The sequence below is a fragment of the Mobula hypostoma genome, chromosome 1 (assembly GCF_963921235.1).
Source record: "Mobula hypostoma chromosome 1, sMobHyp1.1, whole genome shotgun sequence".
NCBI classification, from domain to species: domain Eukaryota; kingdom Metazoa; phylum Chordata; class Chondrichthyes; order Myliobatiformes; family Myliobatidae; genus Mobula; species Mobula hypostoma.
The window spans coordinates 116,875,669-116,902,980 of NC_086097.1; the positions used below are offsets into that span (position 1 = coordinate 116,875,669).

At 41.6% G+C, this 27,312-nt stretch overlaps 1 protein-coding gene across 2 annotated transcripts in view; it reads left to right on the forward strand.

Moving 5' to 3' along the window:
• Nucleotides 1–27,312, forward strand: part of neto1l (neuropilin (NRP) and tolloid (TLL)-like 1, like) — a 303,103-nt gene that overhangs the window by 219,414 nt on the left and 56,377 nt on the right. For both annotated transcript variants that reach the window (XM_063035473.1, XM_063035555.1), the window contains exons 5-6: nt 2,123–2,164; nt 2,276–2,403. In XM_063035473.1, coding sequence (XP_062891543.1) covers nt 2,123–2,164; nt 2,276–2,403 — 170 coding nt within the window. The remainder of the gene's footprint in view (nt 1–2,122; nt 2,165–2,275; nt 2,404–27,312) is intronic.

A 27,312-nucleotide genomic window follows, 5' to 3' on the forward strand; every position in this document is an offset into this window, starting at 1 on the left:
CTGATTTACTCAAGTTCAGCAGTAGAAGGGAGAGTGAAGACTTTATCAAAGTGTAGGACTCAAAGGATTGAGAGGAGTCGGCATCGGTCGGCATTTTAACAAAGGATCGACCTTATTGAGTCTTCGTTGAAGGAGTAGCGACCTGCATCAAAGATAACACTTGCCAAAAGAAGAAGAGTTCATGCAAAGGTTTGCTCTCTGAAAGAAATTAAAGTCAGTTGTTTTAAACTGTTTATTTACTGCATCATGAATCCTTTGGACAGAACCAGCAGCAAAGTCGCGTCTATGAAGAAATCCTTCTCCAGAGAAGTCTCTCCCAATTGAACGTATAAATCTGTTGGACTTTCGAATTTACCATTTTAAGAACTATATCTGACTTTATCGCTTTAAGAACTGTTTTCGCATTTAACGCTTTAAGAACCAGTGCCTAGTGACGATTTGTTGAACGGCTGCTTAATGGTTAACTTCCAGTTAAAGTTTTTGTTTGTTTTTTTTTCCTTATCATTTATCCGTGTTTAATAAATGTTTGGTTGTTTTTATATAACCTATTTCGATTGATATTCATTGTTGCCGTTTACGTAACAACGTGTACAGTTGAATGACAGTAAACTTGAACTTGAGCTGTATTTTTTTCATTAAGACCAGTTTTTCTCGTTAGTGCCTTTGCTGTTTCCCCGTCACACGTGCGTTCTCCAATGTTCCTTCAGGAACGTCGAATATTCACGGCTTTCTGATCAGCTTGATGGCTGGCTCCCACAATCTCAGCATGAAAGCACACAAAGGCGTCCATGTTTAATGCGCACATACAGTACAAGGGGTGATTGATAAGTTCGTGGCCTAAGGTAGAAGGAGTCAATTTTAGAAAACCTAGCACATTTATTTTTTTTTAACATCGTTCCCTGCTACATTTGCACACTTAGTCCAGCGGTCATGGAGCATACGGATCTTGGACCTCCAGAAAGTGCCCAAAACAGGGGTGATTGATAAGTTCATGGCCTAAAGTAGAAGGAGATGAGTTATGCAGCTCTCATTAAATGCATATGCAGTTCAACTCTTTGAGTGATTATGCAGAAAGTTTGAGGTTAATTACTCATCCTTTAATAACTCATCAGGGGTGATTGATAAGTTCGTGGCCTAAGGTAGAAGGAGATGAGTTATACAGAGCAATATACACCAGCTATATCGGCCAATCACTATGCAAATATTTAGTGGTGTTTCACAAACACAAGAGATTCTGCAGATGTTGGATGTCCGGAGTAACATATACAAAATGATGGAGGAGCTCAACAGGTCAGTCATCATCTGGAGGGGAATAAACAGTCGACGTTTCGGGCTGAGACTCTTCATCAGGGCTGCCAGGAGTGTTAGAACAGACAAAATAGCATCCAACCCACCTCTCCTACCTTCCCTGATCTTCAATCAAACACAAACTTGTTTAGTAACATTTAGTGCTCAACAAAGTGTTGAACAATATCATTTTAAATAAGTATATTCCATTGATTATAAAACTTTTGCATGCTGCATAAAAATATAAAAGCTTGAATGGTAACTGGTCTAATTGTAAAGTAAATTGGTTTTTGAACAGCAGCAATTTTACACACTATTAATTGATCTAGTTTGGATCAGTGAAGTGCGAAATGATTGTAATTAAGCTGAATTCTTCTGTTTAATGGTAAATATCGGATCCTTGCAGTTAACTGTGATCGGAAGTGTAACATTATTGAAATCAATCTGTAGAGATAATTCAGCATGAATAGGAGGTAATGCAATGCTAAGTTCCACAGTTACAAAGCAATTGTGTACTCTACACCCATCAATTAAATTTTTTGTTTTACTCAGCTCTCGTTCTAATATTGGCAGCTGTCTTACTTGACCATAGAACTGATGAACATATTAGCTATGGGGACATATACTGTATGCACTTCAATAATAAATTTGCTTTGAACTTTGAACATCTCCTTCCCCTTGAGTTCTCTGGAAAATAAAACAATAATGTAAAAAAAAATGACTGCATGCAGTTTCAAAATGTGACAGGAGATTGTCAGAATTTTGCCTATTTAATATCAATTCAAATGTTGCTTGATCTTTTTCCATAAATCATCTCCTTTTTTTATCTTTAAAGATCCTGAATTTGCACACCTTGGTGCCCTGAAACCATTGCCAGGTTAGTACAGAAGCGACCACATCAGAGACTCATTTACATGAACAAGAATATCTTTGATCAGTCCGATTATGCCATGTGATTCTCTATCTGATTTTTCTTTCTTTATCTCAGTGTGTGAGTTTGAAATGGGAGGACCCGAGGGAATCATTGAATCAAAGCAAATCGTGCAGGAAGGCAAGGCCAGACCCACGGAGGCAGTTGATTGTAAATGGTTCATTCGAGCACCACCAAAATCGAAGGTCAGTTTTGAGCCTGAAATAAATATATTTACAACCGTTAGAAGAAATTTTCTGTCTAAAATTCATTTTTTATAGTAATGCAGTATTCCTGGGTGCGGTTACTCTAGTTTCATAACTCTACTTTTTAAATTTTCAGTCAAGGCCACCAATGCAAAAATTACCTTTTCTGTGATTTTTAATTGCTTGTATGATAGCATTATATCTCTCAAAAAAGAATATATATTTGAAAGCTCTTTCAAAATAATTTACTGTTAAAGAAATGAGCAACAGGGATTGATATATACTTACAATATTTACTCATTCTACCTTGTACAACTGTGATTAACACATACACCTACACCACAAGTGAATGTGCTTTCAGACCTCACAGTAGCTTGAGAGAATGTGACTTGAATATTCAAATAATGGTAATGGTTGTAGAAATCATGGGCAGGGGCAAATTGCAGCTATTACAGTCTGTAGTCCAGATGTACTAACGTTTGTAAGTGAAAAAAATATTGTTCTCATTTTTAGGTATTGGTGTATATTAATATAATATAAATCTGGATTTTATACTCAAATTTATGTGGTATTTATTGGCAATTTGTTAATTGTATATAAAACATTATATAAATCTGAATTTTAACTCAATCTTATGTGGCATTAATTGACAAATTGGGAAAGTCAAGAATTTTCCAAAAATTATTGAACCTCCAAATATTGGATATTTTTTGAGAAGTGCCATTTTCTGACAAGTGTTAAAATCTATCGGAATTTCCCCAGCTTTAATTTGCATCAAGTAGCCATCAGTTCTCCAGCAAAGTTAGAGAATAGAAGTATCTCTGAGAAACTTCCCAGAAAATTACTTTTCTGCTTATACTAAAATGCACTTTGATGTTTTGGTCTCTCAAGCTGATTTTAACGGAGTCCAATAAAACAAAGATTTATTTCATCACTTTCAAACAGATGTTTGCAGAATATTTGTGTTACAACCAATCTTCAGTTAATCATTTCTGCCAATTCAATGAGTGCTCGGTAATGTTACAAATTATGCATAAAGGAAAGGTGAAGCGTGGCAGTGCTTATAAGACATAAAAGCAAAAAGCTAAAAACAAAATTCAGCAGGTCAGACGGGATGATGGAGAAAAGCGAGTCATTGTTTCAGGTCACTAACTAATAGGTGTTTGAACATCTATCTGACAGATGCAATGTCATGAACAAATTCCATATTCTTTAATATTTGCTGACTTTTGCCATACTTTTTTGTAAGGTTTTCAAAAAACTATCACCAGAGGTAAATCATCTACTCATTTAATTTGTCAAAAGGATTAAATTATGCTTGTACTATTTAATGCTTTTGAAGTCAGACTAATTCGAATTTTACTAACTCACTGTAACTCATTCAGTCCAGTCTACCTGAAATTATCAGTGAGGATGTTACTGGAGGGAAATCTGAGGCACAGGATCTGTTAGTATTTGGATAGAGTATCTGATTTGGAGGAGTCAACATGGCTTTGTGCATGGAAAGTCCTATTTGATGAAACTTCTAAAGGTTTTTGAAGAGGTAATCAAAAAGGCAGTTGAAGGAGGTCTGTTGACTGAATTAAAATTGATCTTCATTTTTGAAGATGTAAAGCACATCTTTTGGAACATAGATTTGAGAATGGAAGTGTTTATTGAAAGAAAGAAACCTTATTTAGGGGTTCAAATCCAATTCTGTTAAATTTTAATAAATGTGTGTAAAGCAGGAGATATAGTAAATAATTCTGAAATAAACTAAAGTAGTTGCATAAGCATTATCATCTCTGATCCTCAGCCCTGTTCCCACGGAACTGCAAAGTACTTTACTTCTAAAACTGTAAAACATTTCAGCTCTGTGTCAGTTCTGCTCCCCCAACCTAGAACACCTTGTGGTCAAATGTCATCCATTTTATCCCCTGAGGGAGTTTTCCACCATTGTCCTGCTAGCCCTGCATATTTCACCTTAGGCCAACTAGAGGAGTTGCGTAGCATAATCAACTAGCACAAAACAGCTCATCCAGATGCTTTCCCTATCAGTGTAGGAGACTTCAACCAGGCCAGCTTGAAGAAGTCTATGAACAACTACCACCAACGCATCTCCTGTGGAACCAAAGGAGACAACACACTTGACCACTGTTATACCACTTGCAGTAATGCTTACTGTGCCATCCCACACCCACACTTTGGAAGTCCAATCAGCTGGCTGTACTTCTACTGCCAGTGTACAGACAGAGACTAAAGACCACAGCACCAGTGGTGAGGACCAGGAAGGTATGGACAAGCACTTACAGGAATGTTTTGAGTTGGTGGACTGGACAATATTCAGGAATTCATCTTGAAGTCTGAATGAACATACCACAGCTGTAAGCGACTTCATCAAGACATGTGTGGATGAGTGTGTGCCTTCTAGAACATACTGACTGTGTCCAAACCAAACGCCGGGGATGAACTTGGAGATTTGTAATCTGCTGAGGACTAAGTCTGAGGCATCCAAGACTGAGACCCAGAACTATACAAGAAGTCCAGATATGACCTACAGAAGACAAATTTAAGAGTGAAAAACAAATTCCAGTTGAGGTTAGAGATGGAATCAGATGCGAATCAGCCCCAGCATTACTTCCTACAAAGCAAAACCTAACGTTATGAATGACTGTGATTATTCACTCCCAGAGGAGCTCAATACCTTTTATGCTTTGAAAGGGAGAATAAAACTACATCTGTGCAAATGCCTGCTGCATCTGATGACCCTGTGATCTCCATCTCAGAGGTGAGAACATCTCTCAAGAGGGTGAAAACCTGTACCAACCATCTGGAGGGAGTGTTCAAAGACATCTTCAATCTCTGAATGTTGCTGTTAGAGGTTCCCACCTGCTTCAAAAGGGTGACAATCATACCATTTCCCAAGAAAAGCAGGGTGAGCCGCCTCAGTGACTATCACCCGGTGGCACTCACATCTACTTATGCTTTGAGAAGTTGGTAATGTCTCAAATCAACTGCTGCCTAAGTATGTCCTGGACCTACTCAACTTGCATAGGTCTGCAGCAAATGCAGTCTCACTGGCTCTCTATTTAGCCTTGGAACGCCAAATTTGCCAGTTTTCCAGGTGAAGCCAGAGGAGAGACAGAGTCCTGTCAAAATTCTGCATCAGAATCATCTTTTACCCCGAGGGCAGGAAGTATGTGTTGACCTAGAGCCTTACTCAAAACCTACAGCCTGTAGAATTCCACACAGAAGAAGAACCGTATGGCAAAAAGCTGACAATAGTGTGTTTTCAGTGGAAAGACCTGAAGAGGAACCAACCACTGAGTACTGTACAGATTCAGAGGATGAGGAACTGAGAGTCTGGTATGCTTTCCCTTATGCAAACTGCCCAAGAATTGATGAGGAGATTTCTGAATTGCCCAGTCCCGACTCAGATATAATGGGGAAGACTGTCAGTAGACAGTCAGACATGACCATGGACTGTGAGGGGAAACTGGGCTCCAATATAATTGGAGATGAAGCTGAGTTCAGTCAGGTGGCCAGGGAGACCTGAGTCACAAAAGGTACAAGTGATAGACGGGTGGTGGGGGGGGCATCCCCAAGTAGACAGGAGTGGACACAAAGAGTGGCTGAAACTGAAGAAGTAGAAGAGGAGATAAGGAGGTCTCAGAGACTCAGGAAACCCCCCAGCTAGGCTGGCTTATGATTCATCAGGGAAACAAAGTGTTGCATTCTTCCCAATAATGAGATATGTTATCTCTACTTACAAATGGATTGGGGGGGGGGGTGGTTCTGACATCAAGAAATTCATTTGAATAGTGTTATTAATAATGGTTTAATAAGTTCCCAAGTCAGGAGGACATGACTATTTTGGTGGGGGGAGGGAGAACATAAGGCCCTGTGTAAAATTTCTACTGCTATGCTGTGAGGTATTTTTATTTTAGCAGTTCTTTTGTAAAAGCAGTGTGTCCTGCTAGTAAGAGTGTTTTGGCTTTGGCCCATCTTAGGAATGTTGTGTCAGCCAATCAGGACTGTCTGGGTACGTGTTGTAACTTTCTGCTCAGTGGGATGTGAGAGAAGATTCTAGAGAGCTGGGTGAGATGAGATTTCTGAAGGACAGTGGTCTGGTTTGGGGTCTTTTGGCGGGAGGTGTGGAGGGAAAAACACCAGGGAAGATGCCTGGAGGGTCCCATCCGAAGAGGAGACCGGATTGCAAGAAGTGCTTCACAAGGCAGGAGATTCCATGAAGGGAAGCTCTACCTGTGGTTGATGATGAGAATTCAGCGATACACCCAGATACTACAGAAATGAGCTCCAACGTTTATGTGCACATTTCGACTGGCTTATCTGCAACAGGCCCTTTCTTCTTTTTTTCATTCTTTTCTTATTGTTTAAATAAAGCTGAAAATTGGTAACTATACTTTCTTTGCAATTTTGTGCTGGCGTACCATCTGTCATTTCTTGGTGACCGATAATTGTGTATGGTCAGAACTTACACAGCATTCACTACAATTAACATTCCTTAATTGAAACATCCCGGTTTGGCTGAACACCAGATCATATGGACCCTAGACGTATTTTGCTTGCATAAGGTGGCCTTCTCACAGCAGAGTCACGTGGCTGTTAACAGAGTTATCAGACGGGCCAAGTTGGTGTATAACCAACTTAAGTTGGTTATACAGTATAACTAAGCCCTGGTGAGAGGGGTGCAGATAGATTCATGCTGGGATGGGGCTGGAGGGGTATGGTTTAGATACTGTAAATTAAGACCAGCTGAGGGGGAGCTTTGGTCAGTATGGACTCATTATGCTGAAGGACCTGTAGTCACGCCCCTGTTTACTATGCTCTCCAAGTATTGGGATGAATGTCAGGCCTGATGAGATGGGCTAGCAAGCACAAGCTTTAACTTTTGCATGGAATCCTAAATGATGTAATTTATACGAAGAAAAGCTAGCTGTTTGACATAAAGCAGCAGATGGTATCCATCAACGTGTATCCCATTTTTAATCTTTACTCCTTCTGTTTCACTTTCTTCTGCTCAAATATTTGCTGATCTCTAAAACTCTCCAGACATCAAATCCAACAGATGGACATCCACGTGTTAGCCAAAATGGTTTATAGTTGGAGGCTGATATTGTTCTGAAAGGGCTCAGACTTCATCGAGTCTCCATTTCATATACCTAGGGAAAAAAATAACTTTAAGCTGAAGCCATGGAAACAGAAGACAAGATTCTAGGCTGATTTGCTCTTTCATTCTACCTGAACCACATTGCAATTAAATCAAGTGTTTTTTCTGCCTTTTCCCTCAAGTATACTCTGAGATAAAAAGTGAACAAAAGTTATAAGCATGGAAATTATTTAATATTCAGAATGTTCAGCCCAGCATAAGACCTTGATGTGTTTTAGGTTGAATATATCTATATATTGTTATACTGAATCAATCTTAAATATACTTGGATGTGCACCCAGTGGTCACGTTATTAGATGTTGTTAGATACAGGAGTGGAATCCAGTGTGGTCTTCTGCTGCTGTAGCCCATCCATTTCGAGGTTCAACTCTTCATGCATTCAGAGATGCTCTTCCGCACACCATTGTTGTAACACGTAGTTATTTGAGCTACTGTCACCTTTCTGTCAGCTTGAATGATTCTGGCCGTTCTCCTCTGACCTCTCTCATTAACAAGGCGTTCTCACCCACAGAACTAGCTCTTGCTGGATACTTTGTTTTGGTTTTTGCACCATTTTCTATAAACTCCAGACAATGTTGTTGGTGAAATTCCCAGGAAATTGCAGTTTCTGAGATACTCAAACCACCCTGCCAGGATTCAACAAACATTCCATTTCAAAGTCACGTAGCTCTAATCTCTTAGAAGAATGAGGGTGACCTCATTGAAACCTATCGAAAGGTGAAAGGCCTTGATGGAGTGGATGTGGAGAGGACGTATCCTTTGGTGGGAGTGTCTACGACCAGAGGACACAGCCTCAAAATAGACAGGTGTCCTTTTAGAACAGAGATGAGAAGGAATTTCTCTAGCCAGAAGGTGATGAATCTGTGGAATTCATTGCCACAGGGAGCTGCGGAGGCCAAGTCTTTATGTTAACTTAAGGTAGAGGTTGATAGTTTCTTTATTGGTCAGGGCATGAAGAGATATGGGGAGAAGACAGGAGACTGGGGCTGAGAGGAATGCACTGTCATTCTTAACTGTTTTGCAACTGAGATTGCAAAGGCACGAGTTTCTTGAACCTTCATTGTATTTCAAAAGCTGCGGCCCGGTACTTCTTTCCAACACAGAGAGAGGGCATTCGGCCCTTCTGATCTGTGACAGTTCAGTTCCGATGGCAGTTCTGTTAATCCCACACTCCCCTCCCCACTTAATTCCCTCATGTGGCAGTTACCTCCCTTCTGACTCTACACACACACACACACACAGGGAAAATGTATACACTCGAAACAGACAGCACTGGGGCAGCAGTACTACCCGCTGTGCCACTGTGCAACACATCTCCCAAGTAATAGTTCCACAGACATTTCAGAGATTTAAATATCTAATTCTATGAATGAGGAAGATTGTTCAGTAATGCCAGAACAAACTGCTCAAAAACAAAAGCAGAATGAGAAAATGGGAACATATTATCTCAAAGAGCATCTAGAAGAGATGGGCATACTTGTTTTGAAGTAAGAAATAACTCCTCTTCATCCTTCAGTGATTTGTCTCCTGTGTTTTACCGGGAGTTTTGTTATTTTCCACCATTTTATTGCTTTTCCGTCATTCATTGCCAAACACACCTGCTTCATTTGATCAGAGTAATTTGACAGTTCGGAATTTGCCCTCCGATATTCAAATTCAACTTGTGCACATCACCTTTTGCAGAGAAACCAAGTAGTTACTTGTGAGCAAGCAGGCTCGCATGAAGGATTCATTTGGCACTGAGCACAGAATATAATTGAGCCTCAATGAATCCCTCACCATTATTAAGTGAGCAAATCCATCACATAGGCAGGAGATAAGCATGCTACAAATTAATATACTGTAGAATATAAAAATAGCTAAGAATGAAATGCACATTAATGAATTAGCATCCAAAACTAAATGAAAACTTCAATGCATGTCAATTAACCTAGCCCAATTTATTGTATTAGCATTAACACTATCCATTTCAGTGTAGTAACATTAACTATATACAGACAGGTACAGTGCATGAGCCTGGGGATCTTGTGGTATATCACTCAAGTTCTAACTCCCCAAATCCTTACACCACCTACAAAAAAGATGTATGATGGAATACTCTCCACATGCCATCCATCATGAGTGCAAGTTCAGCAACAGTCACAAAGCTCAAAACTGTACACGACAAGGCAGCCAATAATTGACACCCCAAAATATCGCCTTAAAATATTACTTCCTCCACCATTATTTCATACAGGCTTCTGTGAGAACACATTCCAAGTGGACATAGGCAACAAGAACGACATTACTGCCTGCAAATTTAACTCTGAGTCACATGCCTTTCAGTCTTTGAAATATTTTCTGCTTTCCAATGTTGTCATCATCATTATGTGAGGTGTCGTGTGGCGTAGATGATCATAGTCTCATGGCTATGATTGTTCCTGGCAAAATTTTCTACAGAAGTGGTTTGCCATTACCTTCTTCTGGGCAGTGTCTTTACAAGACGGGTGATCCCAGCCACTATCAATACTCTTCAGAGGTTATCTGCCTGGAGCTGGTGGTCACATAACTGGAACTTGTGAAATGCACCAGCTGCTCATACAACCATCTACCACCTGCTCTCGTGGCTTCAAGTGACCCCGACCGGAGGGGTTCGGGAGCTAAGCAGGTGCTACACTGTGCCCGAGAGTGGCCTGCAGATTAGTGGAGGGAAGGAGTACCTTCCACCTCCTTTGGCAGAGACGTATCTCCACCCTGCTACCAGGTGATTGTCATCACTGGTCTAAATCCTAGAAATCCCCATGCTAAAGCACTGAGGGAATGTTTTCACCAGAAGGTCTGCTGCAGATTCAAGTCAATAATGGTCGACTTTTCAGTGAAAATTTGCATTAAGCAGTAAAATGTTAACTTGCCCACATACCCATAAATAAAGAAATAATAATGAATAAACTTTGATTATGTGCATGGTAGTAAGTAACGAGCATAATGTGCAAATTCAATGTATGGAAGAAAATTCTATACATCCAATTTTTGAGGGCTGTCCTTGCACAAATTCAGTATATGAAGTTTACTTCAAGTCACGTATCCAGACAAAGTCTTGAATCTATCCACCTGGCCTTATGTTGCATTAATGCCTTCCAACCACTGGTTCAGTTGGCAGCTGAATTATTTAACTATAATACAATAGGGGCCTCATGATTACAATGAGTCTGTTAGAGAGATACGTGTACAAATCAATTTCTCACAGTTTATTGAGCAGAAAATCCACTGGACATAAGTCTCAATAGAAAAAAAATGGCCTTGAAGAGCCAAATTTATGTTGGCAATTGAAATTAGCAGGTAAAATTACATGCTGAAGAACATCACCCTTAGCAGGAAGTCTGAGATGAGGCGATGTATAAAGGGTGCCAGATTCTAAAGCAAGTACAAGAAACAATTCTAAAACAATTTACAAGGACGTTGTTTGGACTTGAGGACCTGAGTTATTAATTTCATTTGCCCGTTATGCTGCTGGCATTTAGGGCAGCAGTAAAGGTCCTCTATCTAAGCCTGTCCATACCGTCGTACACAGATGCAGGAGGTGTCTTCGTTGCTGTTTCCATAACAACTTGCTTTAATCAGTCAGGGTTGTTGGTCCTGACCTGAACCGTTGAACCTGGACAACTGGTGGGTCACTTTTAGTCTAACCTTTATCCTTTGACCTGTTTGCATGGGTGATCATACCAAGATCTAAAAAAAACAAAGCCCTGACTCTGGCCAGCACAGCTCTCTGGGTCATTGAGGCACACAAGCCTCCAAATCCTACAACAAGTTTGTGGTCTTTTTGGAGGAGTTATAGGGAAAGGTTAAATAGGTTATGAATTCATTCCCTGGAGCACAGGGGAATGAGGGGAGACCTGAGAGAGATACTCAAAACTGTGAGGGGTACAGATAAGGTAAATATAATCAGGCATTTTCCACTCAGGTGAGACTGGGACAAGAGGTCATGAGTTAAGGGTGAAAGGTGAAATGTTTAAGGAAACAGAGGGGGAACTTCTTCACTCAGAGGTTGGTGAGCATGTGGAACGAGTAGCCAGTGGAAGTGGCAGATGTGGGTTTGATTTCAACATTCATGAGAAGTGTGGATATAGGTACAGTACATGAAAGGGAGGGATATGGAGAGCTAAAGACGATGTTCTGGCTGATGGGACATAGTTTGGCTTGCACTAGATGGGACTAAGGGCCTGCTTCTGTGCGGAGCCTGTGTTTTTTTTTACATATTCCTTGGAAGTAGAATTTGAGAAAGCAGCTTAAAAAAATACAAGATTTTGGGGTTTATAAATAGACAGAGATTACAAGAGCAAGGATGTCATGATGTATCTTCTTAAAACACTGTTTCAGTTGCAATTGAAACATTGCATCCAGATCTCTGCAAAGGAAAATGTGAAAACAATACAGAAGATGCAGACAAGATTTGTCAAATGATTCCGAGATAAGAGACTTTAGTTATGACTAAATAGAGCAGCTAAACTTGTTCTCCTTGGAACAGATGGTGATGCAGGTAGATTTGAGAGAGGTATTTAAAATCACAAATGCGAAAGACCAAGCAGACCAGGAGAGACTGTTCTCATTGCCATAAGAGTCAAGGATACAGATTGAAGGAACCAAAACATACAGTTCTTGGAGAAGTGGGCCTTCTGGAGCAACACAATCAAATGCTTACTGAAACAGTGCTGAAGGTAAAGAAAAGCAATGGCTGTGATTGGAACACAGCCCCGGACTGGTCCCTTATGGCGAAGAATACCATGCACAATGTACATGGCTATAGCCCGTATCAATTTGTATTTGGCCAGAATCCAAACCTTCCCTCTGCACTGGTTGACAGGCTCCAAGGGCACTACAAGGAGTGAATGGGTTGGGAAACTGACTTCAGCACTGCATGCATCAAGGAGGAATTTCACTGAAGCAGAGTGTTCAGCGAGAATTCGAAGACATAAAACTGTTTGATTGATGGGAGAAGGGGGTAAAACAGGAAGGGAAGGAATTGTATTGATTTAACTTTGAGTTGGGCATACTATGCTTAATTATTCCTTATACCTTATTGGAAAACATCACTCTGAGGTGTTTTCATCATGATGAAACAGTTGAACAGATGATTTTACAATGTGAGGTTGAAAGAAAGAAAATGCAGGCTGCACGACTTTCTTTGGGGGTTGATGGCTTTCATTTAAAAACTTTACTAAGTTATGGAAGTGCCTTCAATTTAATTCACAATATTGTCTTTCATTATTTACGGTCTGTAGGGCTTTTTGGGATAAGTTAGTTTTCATCTGATAAAAAACTAGTAAGGGTTTTATTTCCCAAATGTCTCCACCACACTGTAGTCCACTGGTGGCGGTAATGCATCTTTAAGTTGGATGGCCAACCATCATTAGAAGTCAGAAGGAGAAGAATTTGAAAAGCACTGAGGGCACAGCTCCATCCTACAGATGAGAAATATGTACAAAGAATATTACAAAAGAGCAGACTGTACAGAATAGAAAGGCCCTAGAGTTGTCATTGGTCAGGATAGAGTGTGGTATTCGTGAGACATGGAGCTACATATGTGAGAGTGCATCATTCCAGACTACGTAAAGCGCAAACTGAAGACCATCAGAACTCCATGGAGAATGAGACAAAAATGAAAAGCACTTACCTGATCGAGTGTCACATAGCACAAACAGTACTGAAGAAAGTGTAACAGAGGACCCGACAGAATTACTCAACAGTTGCACAACAGTGCAGAAGAGAGTGCAGTTGGGGACTCTACAGACTTGCTTGAACAGAAATCATTACAAGTGCAAAGACAACGTAGAAGTTTCAGTTTTAAAACAAGACAAACTGAGAATTGTCGACCAAGGCACTGGTATCTCATACAAAGCTGAAGTCTTAGGACAAGCAGACAAAATCACTGGGAAAAAGAAAAGTTGACACAACTTGAATTACCAAGAACCAGTCACGGTCACTGGCACTGCAGGGTCAGTCGATATGTCATGTGTAGACAGGCTTCATATTGAGTCAAGTGTAGATCAGGCCGGACCATCTGGGAAATGTCAAGGTGAAGATGTATTTGAACCTACAAAACAGGATGACATTGTAGTTGGAGAAATAATGGACTGTTTGAGGAAGTCAGAGACATTGGCCAAAAGACAGTGTCTACAAGGTGGGTGTGCACCCTGAAACAAACCCCGACAGGAATTATACCAAAAGCATGCCTGTTAGCTAGAGCTTTTGAGGAACTGAACATAGGGAAACTCAAAAAAGATAAACCAACATGTGCATCACACTCTCTCCGACTACTTTTCTCAACGAATCCAGTCCTTACAAATGCGTGCTGCACTGGACTCCACCAGAGCCTCCTGTGTGTGAAGAGCCATCGGGGTGTGGAGGAGGACAGAGAGAGTGAGTCGGGCTATGGTGCTCGAATGTGGGGCAGGAGGGAGCTTACCAGATAGAAGGCCCCTCGTCTCTACCTGGTGGTGCCATTTTCTGGGACGCAGGGGGCATTCGATGCAGTGGTGATTTGCTGCTCTGCAGTGCACGCAGAAGTTGTTTCGCCACTGACACTTGTGCTCTTGGTATTTAAGCAAGCTCTCCGTAACTGCTCAGGTTCTGTAGGCACTGTTGATGAGGTCACTCCAGCATGAAATGGTCTGAGAATGGAAATAGGGCTCTGGCTAATGACCTGGAGGGTCATTCCATAAGTCTCCTGTCAATACAAAGGGCCAGAGTGATGAGGTTTTCAAGGTCAATGGGCCTATTCTGGGTAGACTGCTCATCTTTCAAGCACTCCAATGGGCCGGCAGCATTCCCACGTTCCAGTCACACTCCGTCGCTAGCAGCCCAAATCCCATGGTGTAATTCCGCATTGACTGTGAACCATGGCGCAGGTGAAGTATCTGATCCACTGCCTCCCTTCCTCTTCCTGGATGGTTGAAAACCCAACACATCTCAGTGGGAAAATCCGCATATTTGTTGCAACTGGTGGTCTTATTGCCCCAGTTAGTGGCAGCCCAGGTCAGAGCTCACTTGGTTGAAAGAGAGATGATGAAGAAAACTTTGGCTCAACCGAAGAAAACAGAGACGGCTGGAGCTCAAAATGTAAGATGCGCTAGGACGGGAAGTGGTGGTATTAGTTTGGGGATCTGTCGAAGCTTTCAGGCACCAGAATCAGAGACTCGTCAGGAAGAGGTTGACTGGTGTGGGGTTTCTGTATCGAAAAAGAGAGTTGGAAGAGAGCGGCAAGCAGATGGTCAATGGGTTCCTGCTGCTTCTGGATTGTGTGCTCATGCCAATGGACAACTTCCTTTAGGCAAGCATACTCTGAGGATCATTCCTGTCAAGAAATATAGAGATGCAGAGACAATTTAGCAGTGAGCAATAACTTTAACAATAAACTGCAAGATAGCAAGCCAAGGAATAAGAGAGAATGGATACTAACCACACCAAGGCAACTGAAGGCTAGGAACAACAGGTTGAGGCTGGCTGGTTCGATGGGTAAACAGGGACTGTGGATGAGAGATGGGCTGTAGGTGATGACCTCGAAATGAGTGGTAGGTGAGTTCTGATAGCTAGATGGAGACTGGGAGGAGGTTGCATTAACTGGCCTGTTTGATAATGTTTGGACCTGATTTCACCATGCTACACTGTTTTGCCTTTCTTGCTGCATTCATTTTAAATAAGTCCTGCCTGATAGAAAGGATATACTATGAATAGTTCAAAGGGAATTTTTTTTAAATGATGCCCCTCTGTTTGTCAATGATGATGGCTTGTAGTTCAGCATGTGATTGAATTTTGGACTAAATCCAACTCGATCTTGATGTCATTCCAATCCACCTGTGTTCACCTGGGCCAGAGGCAGAGAACTGGGTGAACTGATTACCTAGAACCAAAAGGCTGACTACAAGGTGTAGTCTTGCCTTAATGGGGAGTAGACTTATGCCACTATTCTGCTGAAGTTCTGCGCTGGGATACCCTAACATCTCTTGACAGTCAATAACTTAAATAATAGTTATTATATAAATGACTAAAGCATGTTACTTAATACAAATAAAATTGAATAGCTACCACTTACAGATGAGTGTTAGCAGTTTCCTTTCAAATCAGAGGCCACAACAAGTTTAAGTTAGTCCACAACTGAATGTATAAACTTAGGGCTGAATTTATTCCTACGTGATTTTATGGAACCTTTCCAAGCATGGATGTAGAAACATTAAGGTCTAAATTTCCTAAGAGGTGTGCATTGATGTTTTGCTTCCCAGTCAGTATCAGCATGAAGTCCAGTTCTGGTGTCCCATTCCCATGCAGCTCCCCATCCTTTACAGCAAGAAATCTGTCAGATAAACTTGCATCAGCTTAGAATTGAAGCAGGGTTGCTGAATTTTCATTTTTGATAAATTTGCTGTCAGGGAATGAAACAGGGCAGGTGACAGAAGCTTGGGTATGGAAATACTTTGCATCCAGTGACCACAATGCCATTAGTTTCAATGTAAGTATGCAAAGAGATAGGTCTGGTACACAAATTGAGGTTCTAATTTGGAGAAAGGCAAATTTTGGTGGTATCAGAAATGATCTGGTAAGTATGGATTGGGATAGGCTGGCACAGGTGTACTTAGAAATTAGGTCTTCAAGAGAAAAATTTTAAGAGTGAAAAGCCTGTATGTGCTTGTGAGAATGAAAGGAAAGATAATAAGTGTAGTGAACCTTGATTTTCAAGAGATATTAAGACGCGGGTTAAGAGAAAAAAAGAGGTGTGTGGCAGGTATAGGCAAGCAGGAACAAATGAGGTGCTTATGGAGTACAAGAAATGCAAGAGACCACTCAAGAAAGAAATAAGAAAAGCTAAAAGAAGGCATGAAGCTGATCTAGCAGATAAAGTGAAGGAGAATCCTAAGGGATTCCACAGATACAATAAGAACAAAAAGATTGCAAGGGACAAAAATGGTCCCCTGGAAGATAAGAATGGTAATCTATGTGTGCAGCCAAAACAGATGGGGAAGATCTCAAATGCATTCTTTACATCTGTATTTACTCAGGAAACAGATACAGAGTCCATAGAAGTGAGGGAAAGCAGCATCAACTTCATAGATGCTGTACAGATTACAGAGGAGGAGTTGTTTGCTGTCTTCAGGCAAATTAGGGTTGAGAAATCCCCAAAGTGTTCCCTTAGACCCTGTGAGGGACAAGTGCAGAAACTACAGGAGCCCTAGCAGAGATGTTCAAATCATCCTTAGTGATAGTGGAGGTATCAGAGGATTGGAGGATAGCTAACGTTGCTCTGTTGTTTAAAAAAAGCTCTAAACAGAAAGCAGGTGAGTCTGACATCAGTTGTGGCAAATTTATTGGAAGGTTATTCTAAGGGAATGGATATATAAACATTTAGATAGATATTAACTGATTAAGAATATTCAGCATGACTTTGTGCATGGTAGGTCATGTCTAACCAATCTTATAGAATTTTTTGAGGAAGTTACCAGGAAAGTGGATGAAGGCAAGAGGTGGATGTTGTCTGCATGAACTTTGGTAAGGCTTCTGACAAGATCCTGCATGGGAGGCTAGTCAAGAAGCTTCAGTCGCTTGGCATTCAGGATGAGATAGTAAATTAGATTAGACTTTGTGGGAGAAGCCAGAGAGTGATCATAGAAGGTTGCCCTGTCTGACTGGAAGCCTGTGACTAGCAATATGCTGCAGCGATTGGTGTTGGTTCCTTCGTTGTTTGTCATCTACTGAATTTCAATGATCTGAATGATAATATGGTTAACGGGATCAGCAAATTTGCAGATGAAATCAGGATTGGTTGGTAGTGGACAGTGAAGAAGGCTATCATGGCTTGCAAATGGATTTGTATCAGCAGGAAAAATGGGCTGAAAATGGCAGATGCAGACAAGTGCGAGGTTTTGCACTTCGGTAGGACCAACCAGGGTAGGTCTTACACAGTGAGTGGTAGGGTGCGGAAGAGTGTGGTAGAACAAAGGGATCTGAGAATACAAGTACATAATTCATTGAAAGTGGTGTCACATGTAGATAGGGCTGTAAAGAAAGCTTTTGGCTCATCAGCCTTCATAAATCAATGCACTGAGTATAGAAGATTGAATGTTATATTGAAGTTGTATAAGATGTTGGTGAGGCCTAATTTAGAGTATTGTGTGCAGTTTTGGTTACCTACCTACAGAAAAGATGTAAACAAGGTTGAAAGGTTGCAGAGAAAATTTACAAGGATGTTGCCAGGTCTGGAGGACCCGAGTTATAAGGAAAGATTGAATAGATTAGGACAGTATTCTTTAGAACATAGAAGGTTGAGAGGAGATTTGATAGTGGGATACAAAAATTATGAGGGGTATAGATAGGTTAAATGCAAGCAGTCTTATTCTACTGAGGTTGGGTGGGACTACAACCAAATGTCACGGGTTAAGGGTGAAAGGTAAGAAGTGTAAGAGGAACATGAGGGGAAACTTCTTCAATCAGAGGGTCATGAGTGTGGAATGGACTGCCAACACAAGTGGTTCATGCAAACTCGATTTCAACATTTAAGAGAAGTTTGGATAGATGTATGGATGGTAGAGATATGGAGGGCTATGGTCCTGTTGCAGCTTGTTGGGAGTAGGCAGTTTAAATGTTTTTTGGCATAGACTAAAGGTCCTGTTTTTATGCTGTACTTCTCTATGACTCTTAAGTTTACCTGTGTTTTAGTGGTTATTATTTTAAATGTTTCAATAGTTTATTTTTTTTTTCTGTTTCTGAATGATGGAGCAGTTCTTCAAATATCTGGCTGTTTTAACATTTGTTAAGGCTGGAGCTTTGCTTAAAGATCTGTCAGAGATTTTCCCAGCATTTCTCTGGATTGCTTATAGCTTACTTCACCTAGAAGATCCTTACATTTTGCAGAGGCTAACTAGCCAGCATGAAATTAGCTTTGTTGAAGGTGTTTCTTCTAGCTAGTCTACTGTAGGCAAGTGGTCAGTCTCATGAGGTTACGAGGATATATTGTGCTATCAACAGCTCATAGTTATATATTGTCTTTTTGATGACTCTGTATACAAATGTAAATATATAATGAGGAATATCTTGCATATGGTGCAGTAATTGACCAAGCACAGAACGATATGCGAAGGTAAGCATACACAGTTCAGCATGTAATATTGTACAATGAATTATTCCAATACTAGCCACATAAGGGCTCCACAAAAGTTGAATGGATGTATGCACAATAGTTACATGCACAATGTATGACAATGATTGCAATTCATTAATTCAGCTACTTTATTAGATACAGGAGTAGAGCCCCATGTGGTCTTCACCCGCTGTAACCCATCTGTTCAAGTTTCGACATGTTGTGCATTTAGAGGCGCTCTTTCTTACACTGCTGTTACAACACGTGGTTAGTTGAGTTACCGTCACCTCCCCGTCAGATTGAACGAGTCTGGCTATTCTTCTCTGACCTCTCTCTTAACGAGGTGTTTCTACCAACAGAACTGCTGCTCACTGGATGTTTTTTTTTTGTTTTTCACACCATCCTCTGTAAACTTCAGTGACTGTTGGTGAAAGTCCCAAGAGATCAGAGATACTCAAATCACCCTGTCTGCCACAAACATTTCACGGTCAAAGTCACTTAGATCACATTTCTTCCCAATTCTGATGTTTGGACTGAATGACATTGGAACCTCTTGACCATGTCTGCATGCTTTTATGCATTGAGTTGCTGCCACATGATTGGCTGATTAGATATTTGCATTAACAAGCAGGTGTACATAATAAAATGGCCACTGATTGGGACATTAGCCATATACTGCTGATGTTTAATCTGTACAGTTAAAAATGCCTTGTTTATTGCATGAATAATTGCTATATGCTTTCAATGTGTGAAAAGTATCTATACAGTGCTCATTGTCTGTATTTGAATATACAGTATACTGTACACTGTGAATCCATTGACCTTACTCAGCTCATATTTCTCGTAATTGACTCTAAACAAACAACACCTGAACATGTGCGGAATGAAAATGAACCGTGACTAAAGCTTCCATATTTGCATCCTGACTATATTCCACTTAGCGTTCGCAAAAGCCCTGAACGGCCCAAAAGCCCAAATGTCTGAATGCTGGCTCCATCCGGTTCAGTCTGCAAAATGCTACCACAACAGATTTGTAGCATTTGTCCTGAAGCTAGTTGCAAGTGCACAGCTTGTACTGTTCCTATCCGTTAATTTTAATGGACGAAATTCACAGACTGTGTACCTGCAACGATCTAAGGTATTTATCTCTCGGAGTTGCAGAAGAACAGGTTTGTGAATATTAACCATGCACAGCTAATACAATGCCATTAAGCCACGTCGAGCACAATGTCAGCCTCTGGGTACAAGTGCTCTGCAATACAGGTATTTTTCTCTTGTCTCCAAACACAAAGGAAAGCTTTGAAAAATAAATTCAACCGATTGATCTTGAACCAAAATACAAGATTTTGTCAACTTATTTTGGTTAAATTAACTGACTGCATTAATTGTGTTATATTTTTAGGAAATCCCATGACAGATACAGGGACAAAGTGGGTTCACAACATGCTTTTCAGAACTGAAATTTTATGGCAATCAGTGGAATCCAAGCAAATGCAAAAGGCAGGCATGGGGACACTATGAAGGACTAATTATCTGCAGGGTCTCTTGCAGAGGTCCATGGGAGTTATTAGTCTTAAAACCATTCACAGGAGACTGGGGAGCCATAAGAAAGATTAATCTTGGAGAATGGGCTATTGAGTAGAGGAGAGAAGATGTATTAAATCAAAGCAGTCAAATTCAACATAGATATGAGAAATTCTGCGAATGCTGGAAATCTAAAGCAACACTTACTATGCTGGACGAACTCAGCTGGTCAGGCAACATCTGTGGTGGGGAATAAACAGTCAATGCTTGGTAGTGAGACCCTTCATCAGGACTGGAAAAGAAGGGGGAAGAAGCCAGACTTAAAAGGTAGGTGACGGGAGCACAAGCTGGCAGGTGATAGTTGAGGCCAGGTGAGGGGGAAGGTGGGGGGGGGGTGGAGGAGGAATGGATGAAGTGAGAAGCTGAACGGTGATAAGTGGAAAAGGTAAAGGGCTGGAGAAGAGGAATCTGATGGGTGAGGACAGTGGCCCATGGAAGAAAAGGAAGGAGAAAGGGAACTAAAGGGAATTGTTGGTCAGGTGAGGAGAAGAAAAAGGATAAGAGGGGAGCCAGAATATGGAAAAGGAGAGAAGAGGGAGGGATTGAAATTGGAGAAAATAATGTTCAATATGTCAGGTTGGAGGCTTCCCAGATGAAATATGGGGTGTTGCTCCTCCAACTTGAGAGTGGCCACATGGTGACAGTAGAGGAGGCAATGGACATGTCTGAATTTACCATAGAACTCCTAGTTATTATGTGGGGTTATATCGGGTGAGCTTGCAGCACTTGCCGACCAGTAAATGCACTCAATTTGCCAAGTCTGGTTCAATTGGAGTGGGTGTTAAAGGGGAGTGCTGAAGGACAGGAACCTACTGACACCACTGGGTGAATCCTGAATGTATCTTTGGACTTTATAAGATACAATAAGAGTAGGAACATGCCCAAGGAATGGTCTTCCTGACTTTTATAACCATTATGCTTCTTATTTGGGTGGCGGGATGCAGATGCATCTGCCAAAGGAGGTGTAAGTCCTCTGCTAGACTGCACGTCACCCTTGGGCAAGGTGTAGCACTTGTTTAGCTCCACCCCTCCCTCCCCGGATCAGGGTCACACAAAGCCATGGGAGCAGGTGGTGGATGGTCCTATAAGGAGCTGCTGTATATCCCACGTCCTGGTTTTGCAACCACTGACGCCAGGCAGGTAATCTCTGAAGAGTATTGATATTGGCTGGGGTCACCCTTCGTGGAAAGACACTGTCAGAAGAAGGCAATGGCAAAGCACTTCTGTCGAAAAATTTGCCAAAAGCAATCATGGTCGTAGAAAGACTGTGATCGCCAACATCATAGACACGGCGCATAATGGTGATAATAATGATGCTTCTAATCTGTGAAGACAAGCAGTGAGATTTCGAGGAGATTGACAATTCTTCATTGTCACTCAATTTTCACACCAATGAACTCACTTTCAAGAATTCTTCATCTCAAGTTCTCATTATTTATTACTATTTATTTATATTTGCATTTGCAGAGTTTGTTACCTTATGCACTCCTGTTGATCTTTCATTGATCCTGTTAGTAGAGTAGAGCTACTTGGACTTGATGTTTCAATCCCTATGGTAAGTTGGCACTCTGGATGTTGGCAGTGGGCTTGGAGTGGTGACAAGGAGGGAGGGTAGGTACATCATCGGGGTCATCAGGTGGGGACCCTCCTTCTTTAACATTCATTGATAAGCCCACAACGTCTCGAGAGGGCTCAATGGTGCTACCTGGCATCCCAGATACACCCCCCTCAGTTCCATACCCTCCTGTCTTCATCTTGCAGCCCAGTTGCTGTCTTTCCTTTTAATCCAAATCCAATTGCTGCTTTCTTCTGCTGCATTTGACAAGGACTTGCTTGCTTAGATTTGTTGAGTATGCCCACAAGAAAATGAATCTTGGGGTTGTTTATGGTGACAAATATATACTTTGATAATAAAAATTTACTTCGAACTTTGAGCTTTATATTCTGGCCAGATGATACCAAGTCATACAAAATTAAAGGGCCAATTCATTGGGTACATTTAAAGTGGAAGATGATTAGTAAGGGTGTCAAAGGTTATGGAGAGAAGGCAGGAGAACGGGTAGAGGAATAATAAATTGGCCATCATGGAATAGCAAGCTGATTCGATGGGACAAATGTTCTAATTCTGCAAAACACACAAAATGCTGGAGGAACTCAGCAAGCCGGGTAGCATCTATGGAAAAAAATCAACAGTCAATGCTTCAGGCTGAGAAAAATGGTGAGAAGTCAGAGTAAGAAGGTGGGGGGCAGGGAGAAGTACAAGGTAGTAGATATAGGTGAAATCAGGAGGGCGAGGGATGAAGTAAAGAGCTGGGAAGTCGATTGGTGAAAGAGATAAAGGGCTGGAGAAGGGGGAATCTGATAGGAGAGGACAGAAAGCCCTGAAAGAAAGGGATGGGGGAAGGAGCACCAAAGGGAGGTGACTAGCAGGTAAGGAGATGAAGTGAGAGAGGAACACATATTTTGTGTGCACTGCCTGGAATTCCAGCATCTGCAGATTTTCTCTTGTTTGTGATTTTTCTAATTCTGCTCCTTTGTCTTATCGTCTAATAATCTAAAAATAGATGGAAAAACCGAATTATCCTAAACTACCTCAGATGAATTGTGACAGCATTTTGAGATTGAAGTTTTAAGGTAGAGAAAACATTTTTGCAGAAGGATGGGTTCACTAAATGGGCAAGAAGAAAATCAGCAGATGGCTGAAATATGAGATTATCCACTCAGTAGAAAGAGCGTAAAGTAACATGTAATTTCAATAGAGAGAAACCACAGAGGGCCTCTTTACTGAGGAACCTGGGTGTCCTTATGTATAAATCCCAGAAAATGTGCTCACATAAAATGAAGACAAGGAAGGATTTCCTACTTCAGAGTCTGTCGACCTTGGAATTCTCTACCTCAGAGACCATTAGAGGCTGAGTCAGCGGATGGCTTATGAAATGATGAAATATGAGGTTATCCACTCAGTAGGAAGAATGTCGAAGTAGCATGTTGCTTAAATGGACAGAGATGACAGAATGTGTTGTGTAGAGGAATCTGGGTGTCCTTGTATATGAGTCGTAGAAACTGAGCATGCAGGGACACTGAGTAATTAGATACACACATGGAATATTGGTCTGTGTTACAGGATGATGGATTGACAAACAACAGGCAAGTTTTGTAACAACTTTACTAATGAGTATGTTCAAATAGGAGGTATAGTTTTGGGTTATTGAAGAGCGAAACGCAATGGGGAATAGGCCGGAAACTGCTGTGGGGGCCGAGATCAGATTAACGGTGATGTGAGGTGGCACAGTGGTGCCACAGTTATCACCGCTGCCTTACAGCCACAGAGACCTGGGTTCAGTCATTTGACCATGGTGTGTGGCAGTGGTCCCCAACCTCCGGCCCGTGGACTGATACTGGGCCGCAAAGCATACAGAAGTGCAGAGGTGCAGCGGTAGCCGGAGCGCATCCAGCACATCTTTAAGAGAAAAGCCAAAATGAACAAGCTAATTGATTAAGTGCCACCTGGCACGTAAATGTCGGCCCAGATGACAAGTGATTGCTGATTTCACTTGCTCTATGCGATGTTTACTCCTCTTTCCAGGACGCTGGAGCCTTTAGCTGTTCCATTGTTTGGTCAATTTTAATGCCAGCCAAGAAAGGGCTGTCAGGATTGAGGTGACACGTTGAATCTACACAAACTTCTAATAAAGTATAGGCGCTGTTGCGCTTTCTTTGTAATGACAATTACTTCCTGGTCCCAGGACAGATCCTCTGACACTTATCAGAGAGAGAAACGTCGATCCTTAATGCCGAAGAATTTAAAGTTATTGACCCTCTCCACCTCAGTTCCTCTCATGAGGACTGGCTTCTGGGCGGCACCTTATTAATTAGCTTGTTTATTTTGGCTTTTTTCTTAAAGATGTGCTGGGTGCACTCCAGCTACCGCTGCACCCCTACATGCTTCACGGCTCGGTATCGGTCTGTGGCCCGGAGGTTGGGGACCACCGGTGTGTGGGGTTTGCATGTTCTTCTGGGTGATCTGGTCACCCGCTCCAATTCCAAAACTGGCTGTCTGTTACCGGGCTGTTATATTTTGTCTCTAGTGTCTGTGGATGGCTGATAATTGGGAGTGGGGCGGGGTAGTACTAAATGGGAATGCAAAAGGATAAAGGAAAATGCAATGAGTGTGGGTTTATGGTCGGCACAGATGATCTGCAGTGCACTGTGACTCAATGAATTGGTGAGCAATGGGTCATTTGGTTAATCATTGACAGATAACTCAGATGCAACCTGTGCAAAAGCTGACCCTATCCTTGCCGGCAAACTACCTTCACTCACAATCTCCATGCATGTTCTCCATTTACAGAGTTAATGGAGCAGAATTTTTGCTGTGAGACTGGAAAATGGGAGCGGTGCCTCTCTCACTTAAGCACGATAGATTGCATGTTACGTTTCAGGAGCTGTAAATATGAATTTTCAGCACCGAGCCTGAACTGTAAATATCACTGGGAGTTTGCAAAGGGCAGAATGGTTGATAGGATCCATTAAATGCTGGAACAGTTTTAGATCTGACACAGTTATCTAAAAGAAAATGGAAATCTATATTTAAATGGGTGGATGCCGAAGGCAAAAATAATTTTAGGGCAAAAGGTCTGATGCTATATAAAGTTAGTGAATTAAATGCAGGAGGCAAAAAAAATGTAAGAATGCAGGAAGCATGCATTAGGCACAGAGACACTTCAATATCAAGTAATAGGAAATAGCATCTTATCATCTTCCTCCTCTCATACTGGAAATAATTTCAAAGTTCAAAGTCAATTTTATTATCAAAGTACATATATGACGCGGTGTCTAACCCTATGATTCATTTTCTTGTGGGCATACTCAGCAAATCTATAGAACAGTGACTATTACACGATCAATGAAAGATCAACCAGAGTGCAGCAAACTGTGCAAATGCAAATATAAATAAGAAGCAATAAGTAACGGGAACATGAGATTCTGAGATAAAGAGTCTTGAAAATGAGATCAATGGTTGAGGGGACATCTCAATGATGGGCCAGTGAATCTGAGTGCAGTTAATCCCTTTGATTCAAGAGTCTGATGGTTGAGAGGTAGTAACTGTTCTTGAACCTAGTATCTGAGTCCTGAGGTTCTTGCAGATTCTACCTGATGGCTGCAATGAAAAGAGAGCATGACCTAGGTGGTGGGGAACTCTGATGATATACACTGCTTTTCTACGACAGCGTTTCTTTTTATTTTGCATGTGCCTGCATGCGTGCGAGTCTGTGCGTGTGCGTGCGTCTGTGAAGATGTCTGTTTTCATGGCTTTTTACAAGGCACGGAACGAGAGGGAGAGAGACTGTGTGGCGCACCACTCCCCACACAGACAGTTTCGCAGTATTTTCCCTTTATTTTACAAGGTCGAGTTGCGATCTTGACACTCAACCCGGCACGGATGGAAAGAGTACTGGTTTCGAACCTGGGAACCTCCGCTCCCAGGTCTGGCGCTAATGTTATTGTGCCACCAGCTGGCCCTCTACGACAGCGTTTCATGTCAATGTTCTAATTGTTTGGGGGGGTGGTGATGTACTGGGCCGAATCCAGCACTTTCTGTAGGATTTTCCATTCAAAGGCATTGGTGTTTCCGTACCAGGCCGTGATGCAGCCAGTCAGTACACTCTCCACCACACATCTATAGAACTTTGTCCAAGTTTTAGATATCATGTCGAATTTCCACAGACTCCTAAGGAAGTAAAGGTGCTGCCTTGCTTTCTTCGCAAGTGCACCTACATCCTCAGGTCCTTTGAAATAGTAACACCCAGGAACTTAGAGTTGCTTACCTCCCTCCAGCTCTGATACTCCAATGAGGACTGGCTCACGGACCTCCGATTTCCCTCTCCTGAAAACTATAATCAGTTCTTTGGTCTTGCTGACAGTGAGTGAGAGGTTGTTGTTATGACACCACTCAGTCAGATTTTCTGTCTCCCTCCTATTCATCACCACCTTTGATTCATATTTGATTTGAGAATGTAGGATACACTGAATACCATACACAACTATTAAGAGTAAGTTCTAAAAAAAAGTCAACACTTACCTCAAATCATTTCCCATAAAATAATGACCTTGAAATTTTCACGCAAACACGAGGAAATCTGCAGATGCTGGAAATTCAAGCAACACACACAAAATGTCATGACGAAGGGTCTCGGCCCGAAACATCGACTGTACTTCTTCCTATAAATGCTGCCTGGCCTGTTGCGTTCCACCACCATTTTACGGATCTTGAAATTATATTTGTCAACTTACATGTCATGGTGAAGACGAAGTATAGTACACTTGGACATAATGTAGGGGTGGCACGGTAACATAGCAGTTGATGTAAAACTACCACGGCACCAGATCTAAGATCAGGGCTCAATTCCCAGCCAATTTTGTAAGGAGTTTTGTAAATTCTCCCGTGACCCTATGGGCTTCCTCCGGGTGCTTCACTTCCTTCCCACGTTCCAAAGACGTACAGGTTACGGTTAGTTGTGAGCAAGCTATGTTGCTGCCGGAAGGGTATGACACTTGCAGGCTGCCTAACACAATCCTCGCTGATTTGATTTGACGCAAACACCGTAGGTTTTGAAATGCATGTGGCTAAGTAGAGGCAGATCAAGGATGAGTAGCTGTGATTATGTTGCATGATCCAGTTCACTGCCCGTAGTCACACCCTATGCTTTTCGTGTGACCGCTCTTAACTCCAGTCAAATTGGATGCTGCAATGGTTTTTCAGGATCGCGGGGGTCTCAGGTGAGGACTGGACCTTAGGTGACAGATTCTGAGGCCCAGGTGAGTTTCACAGGTTATTGGTGAACTTCGTAAGGGTGTAAAAACCAGGGTAACAAGTGAGTGGTTTGTGGGGGTAGGAACTAGATTTCCAGCAATTTTGTTCTTGTTTCAGATTTCCTATATCTACAATTTTTTTTTTCACTCTCCACATTCTGAATTTCAAATATACATTTTGTCATCAACAGAGGACACACCATGGAATTATTCAAAACATCTAAGCCTGTTGTGT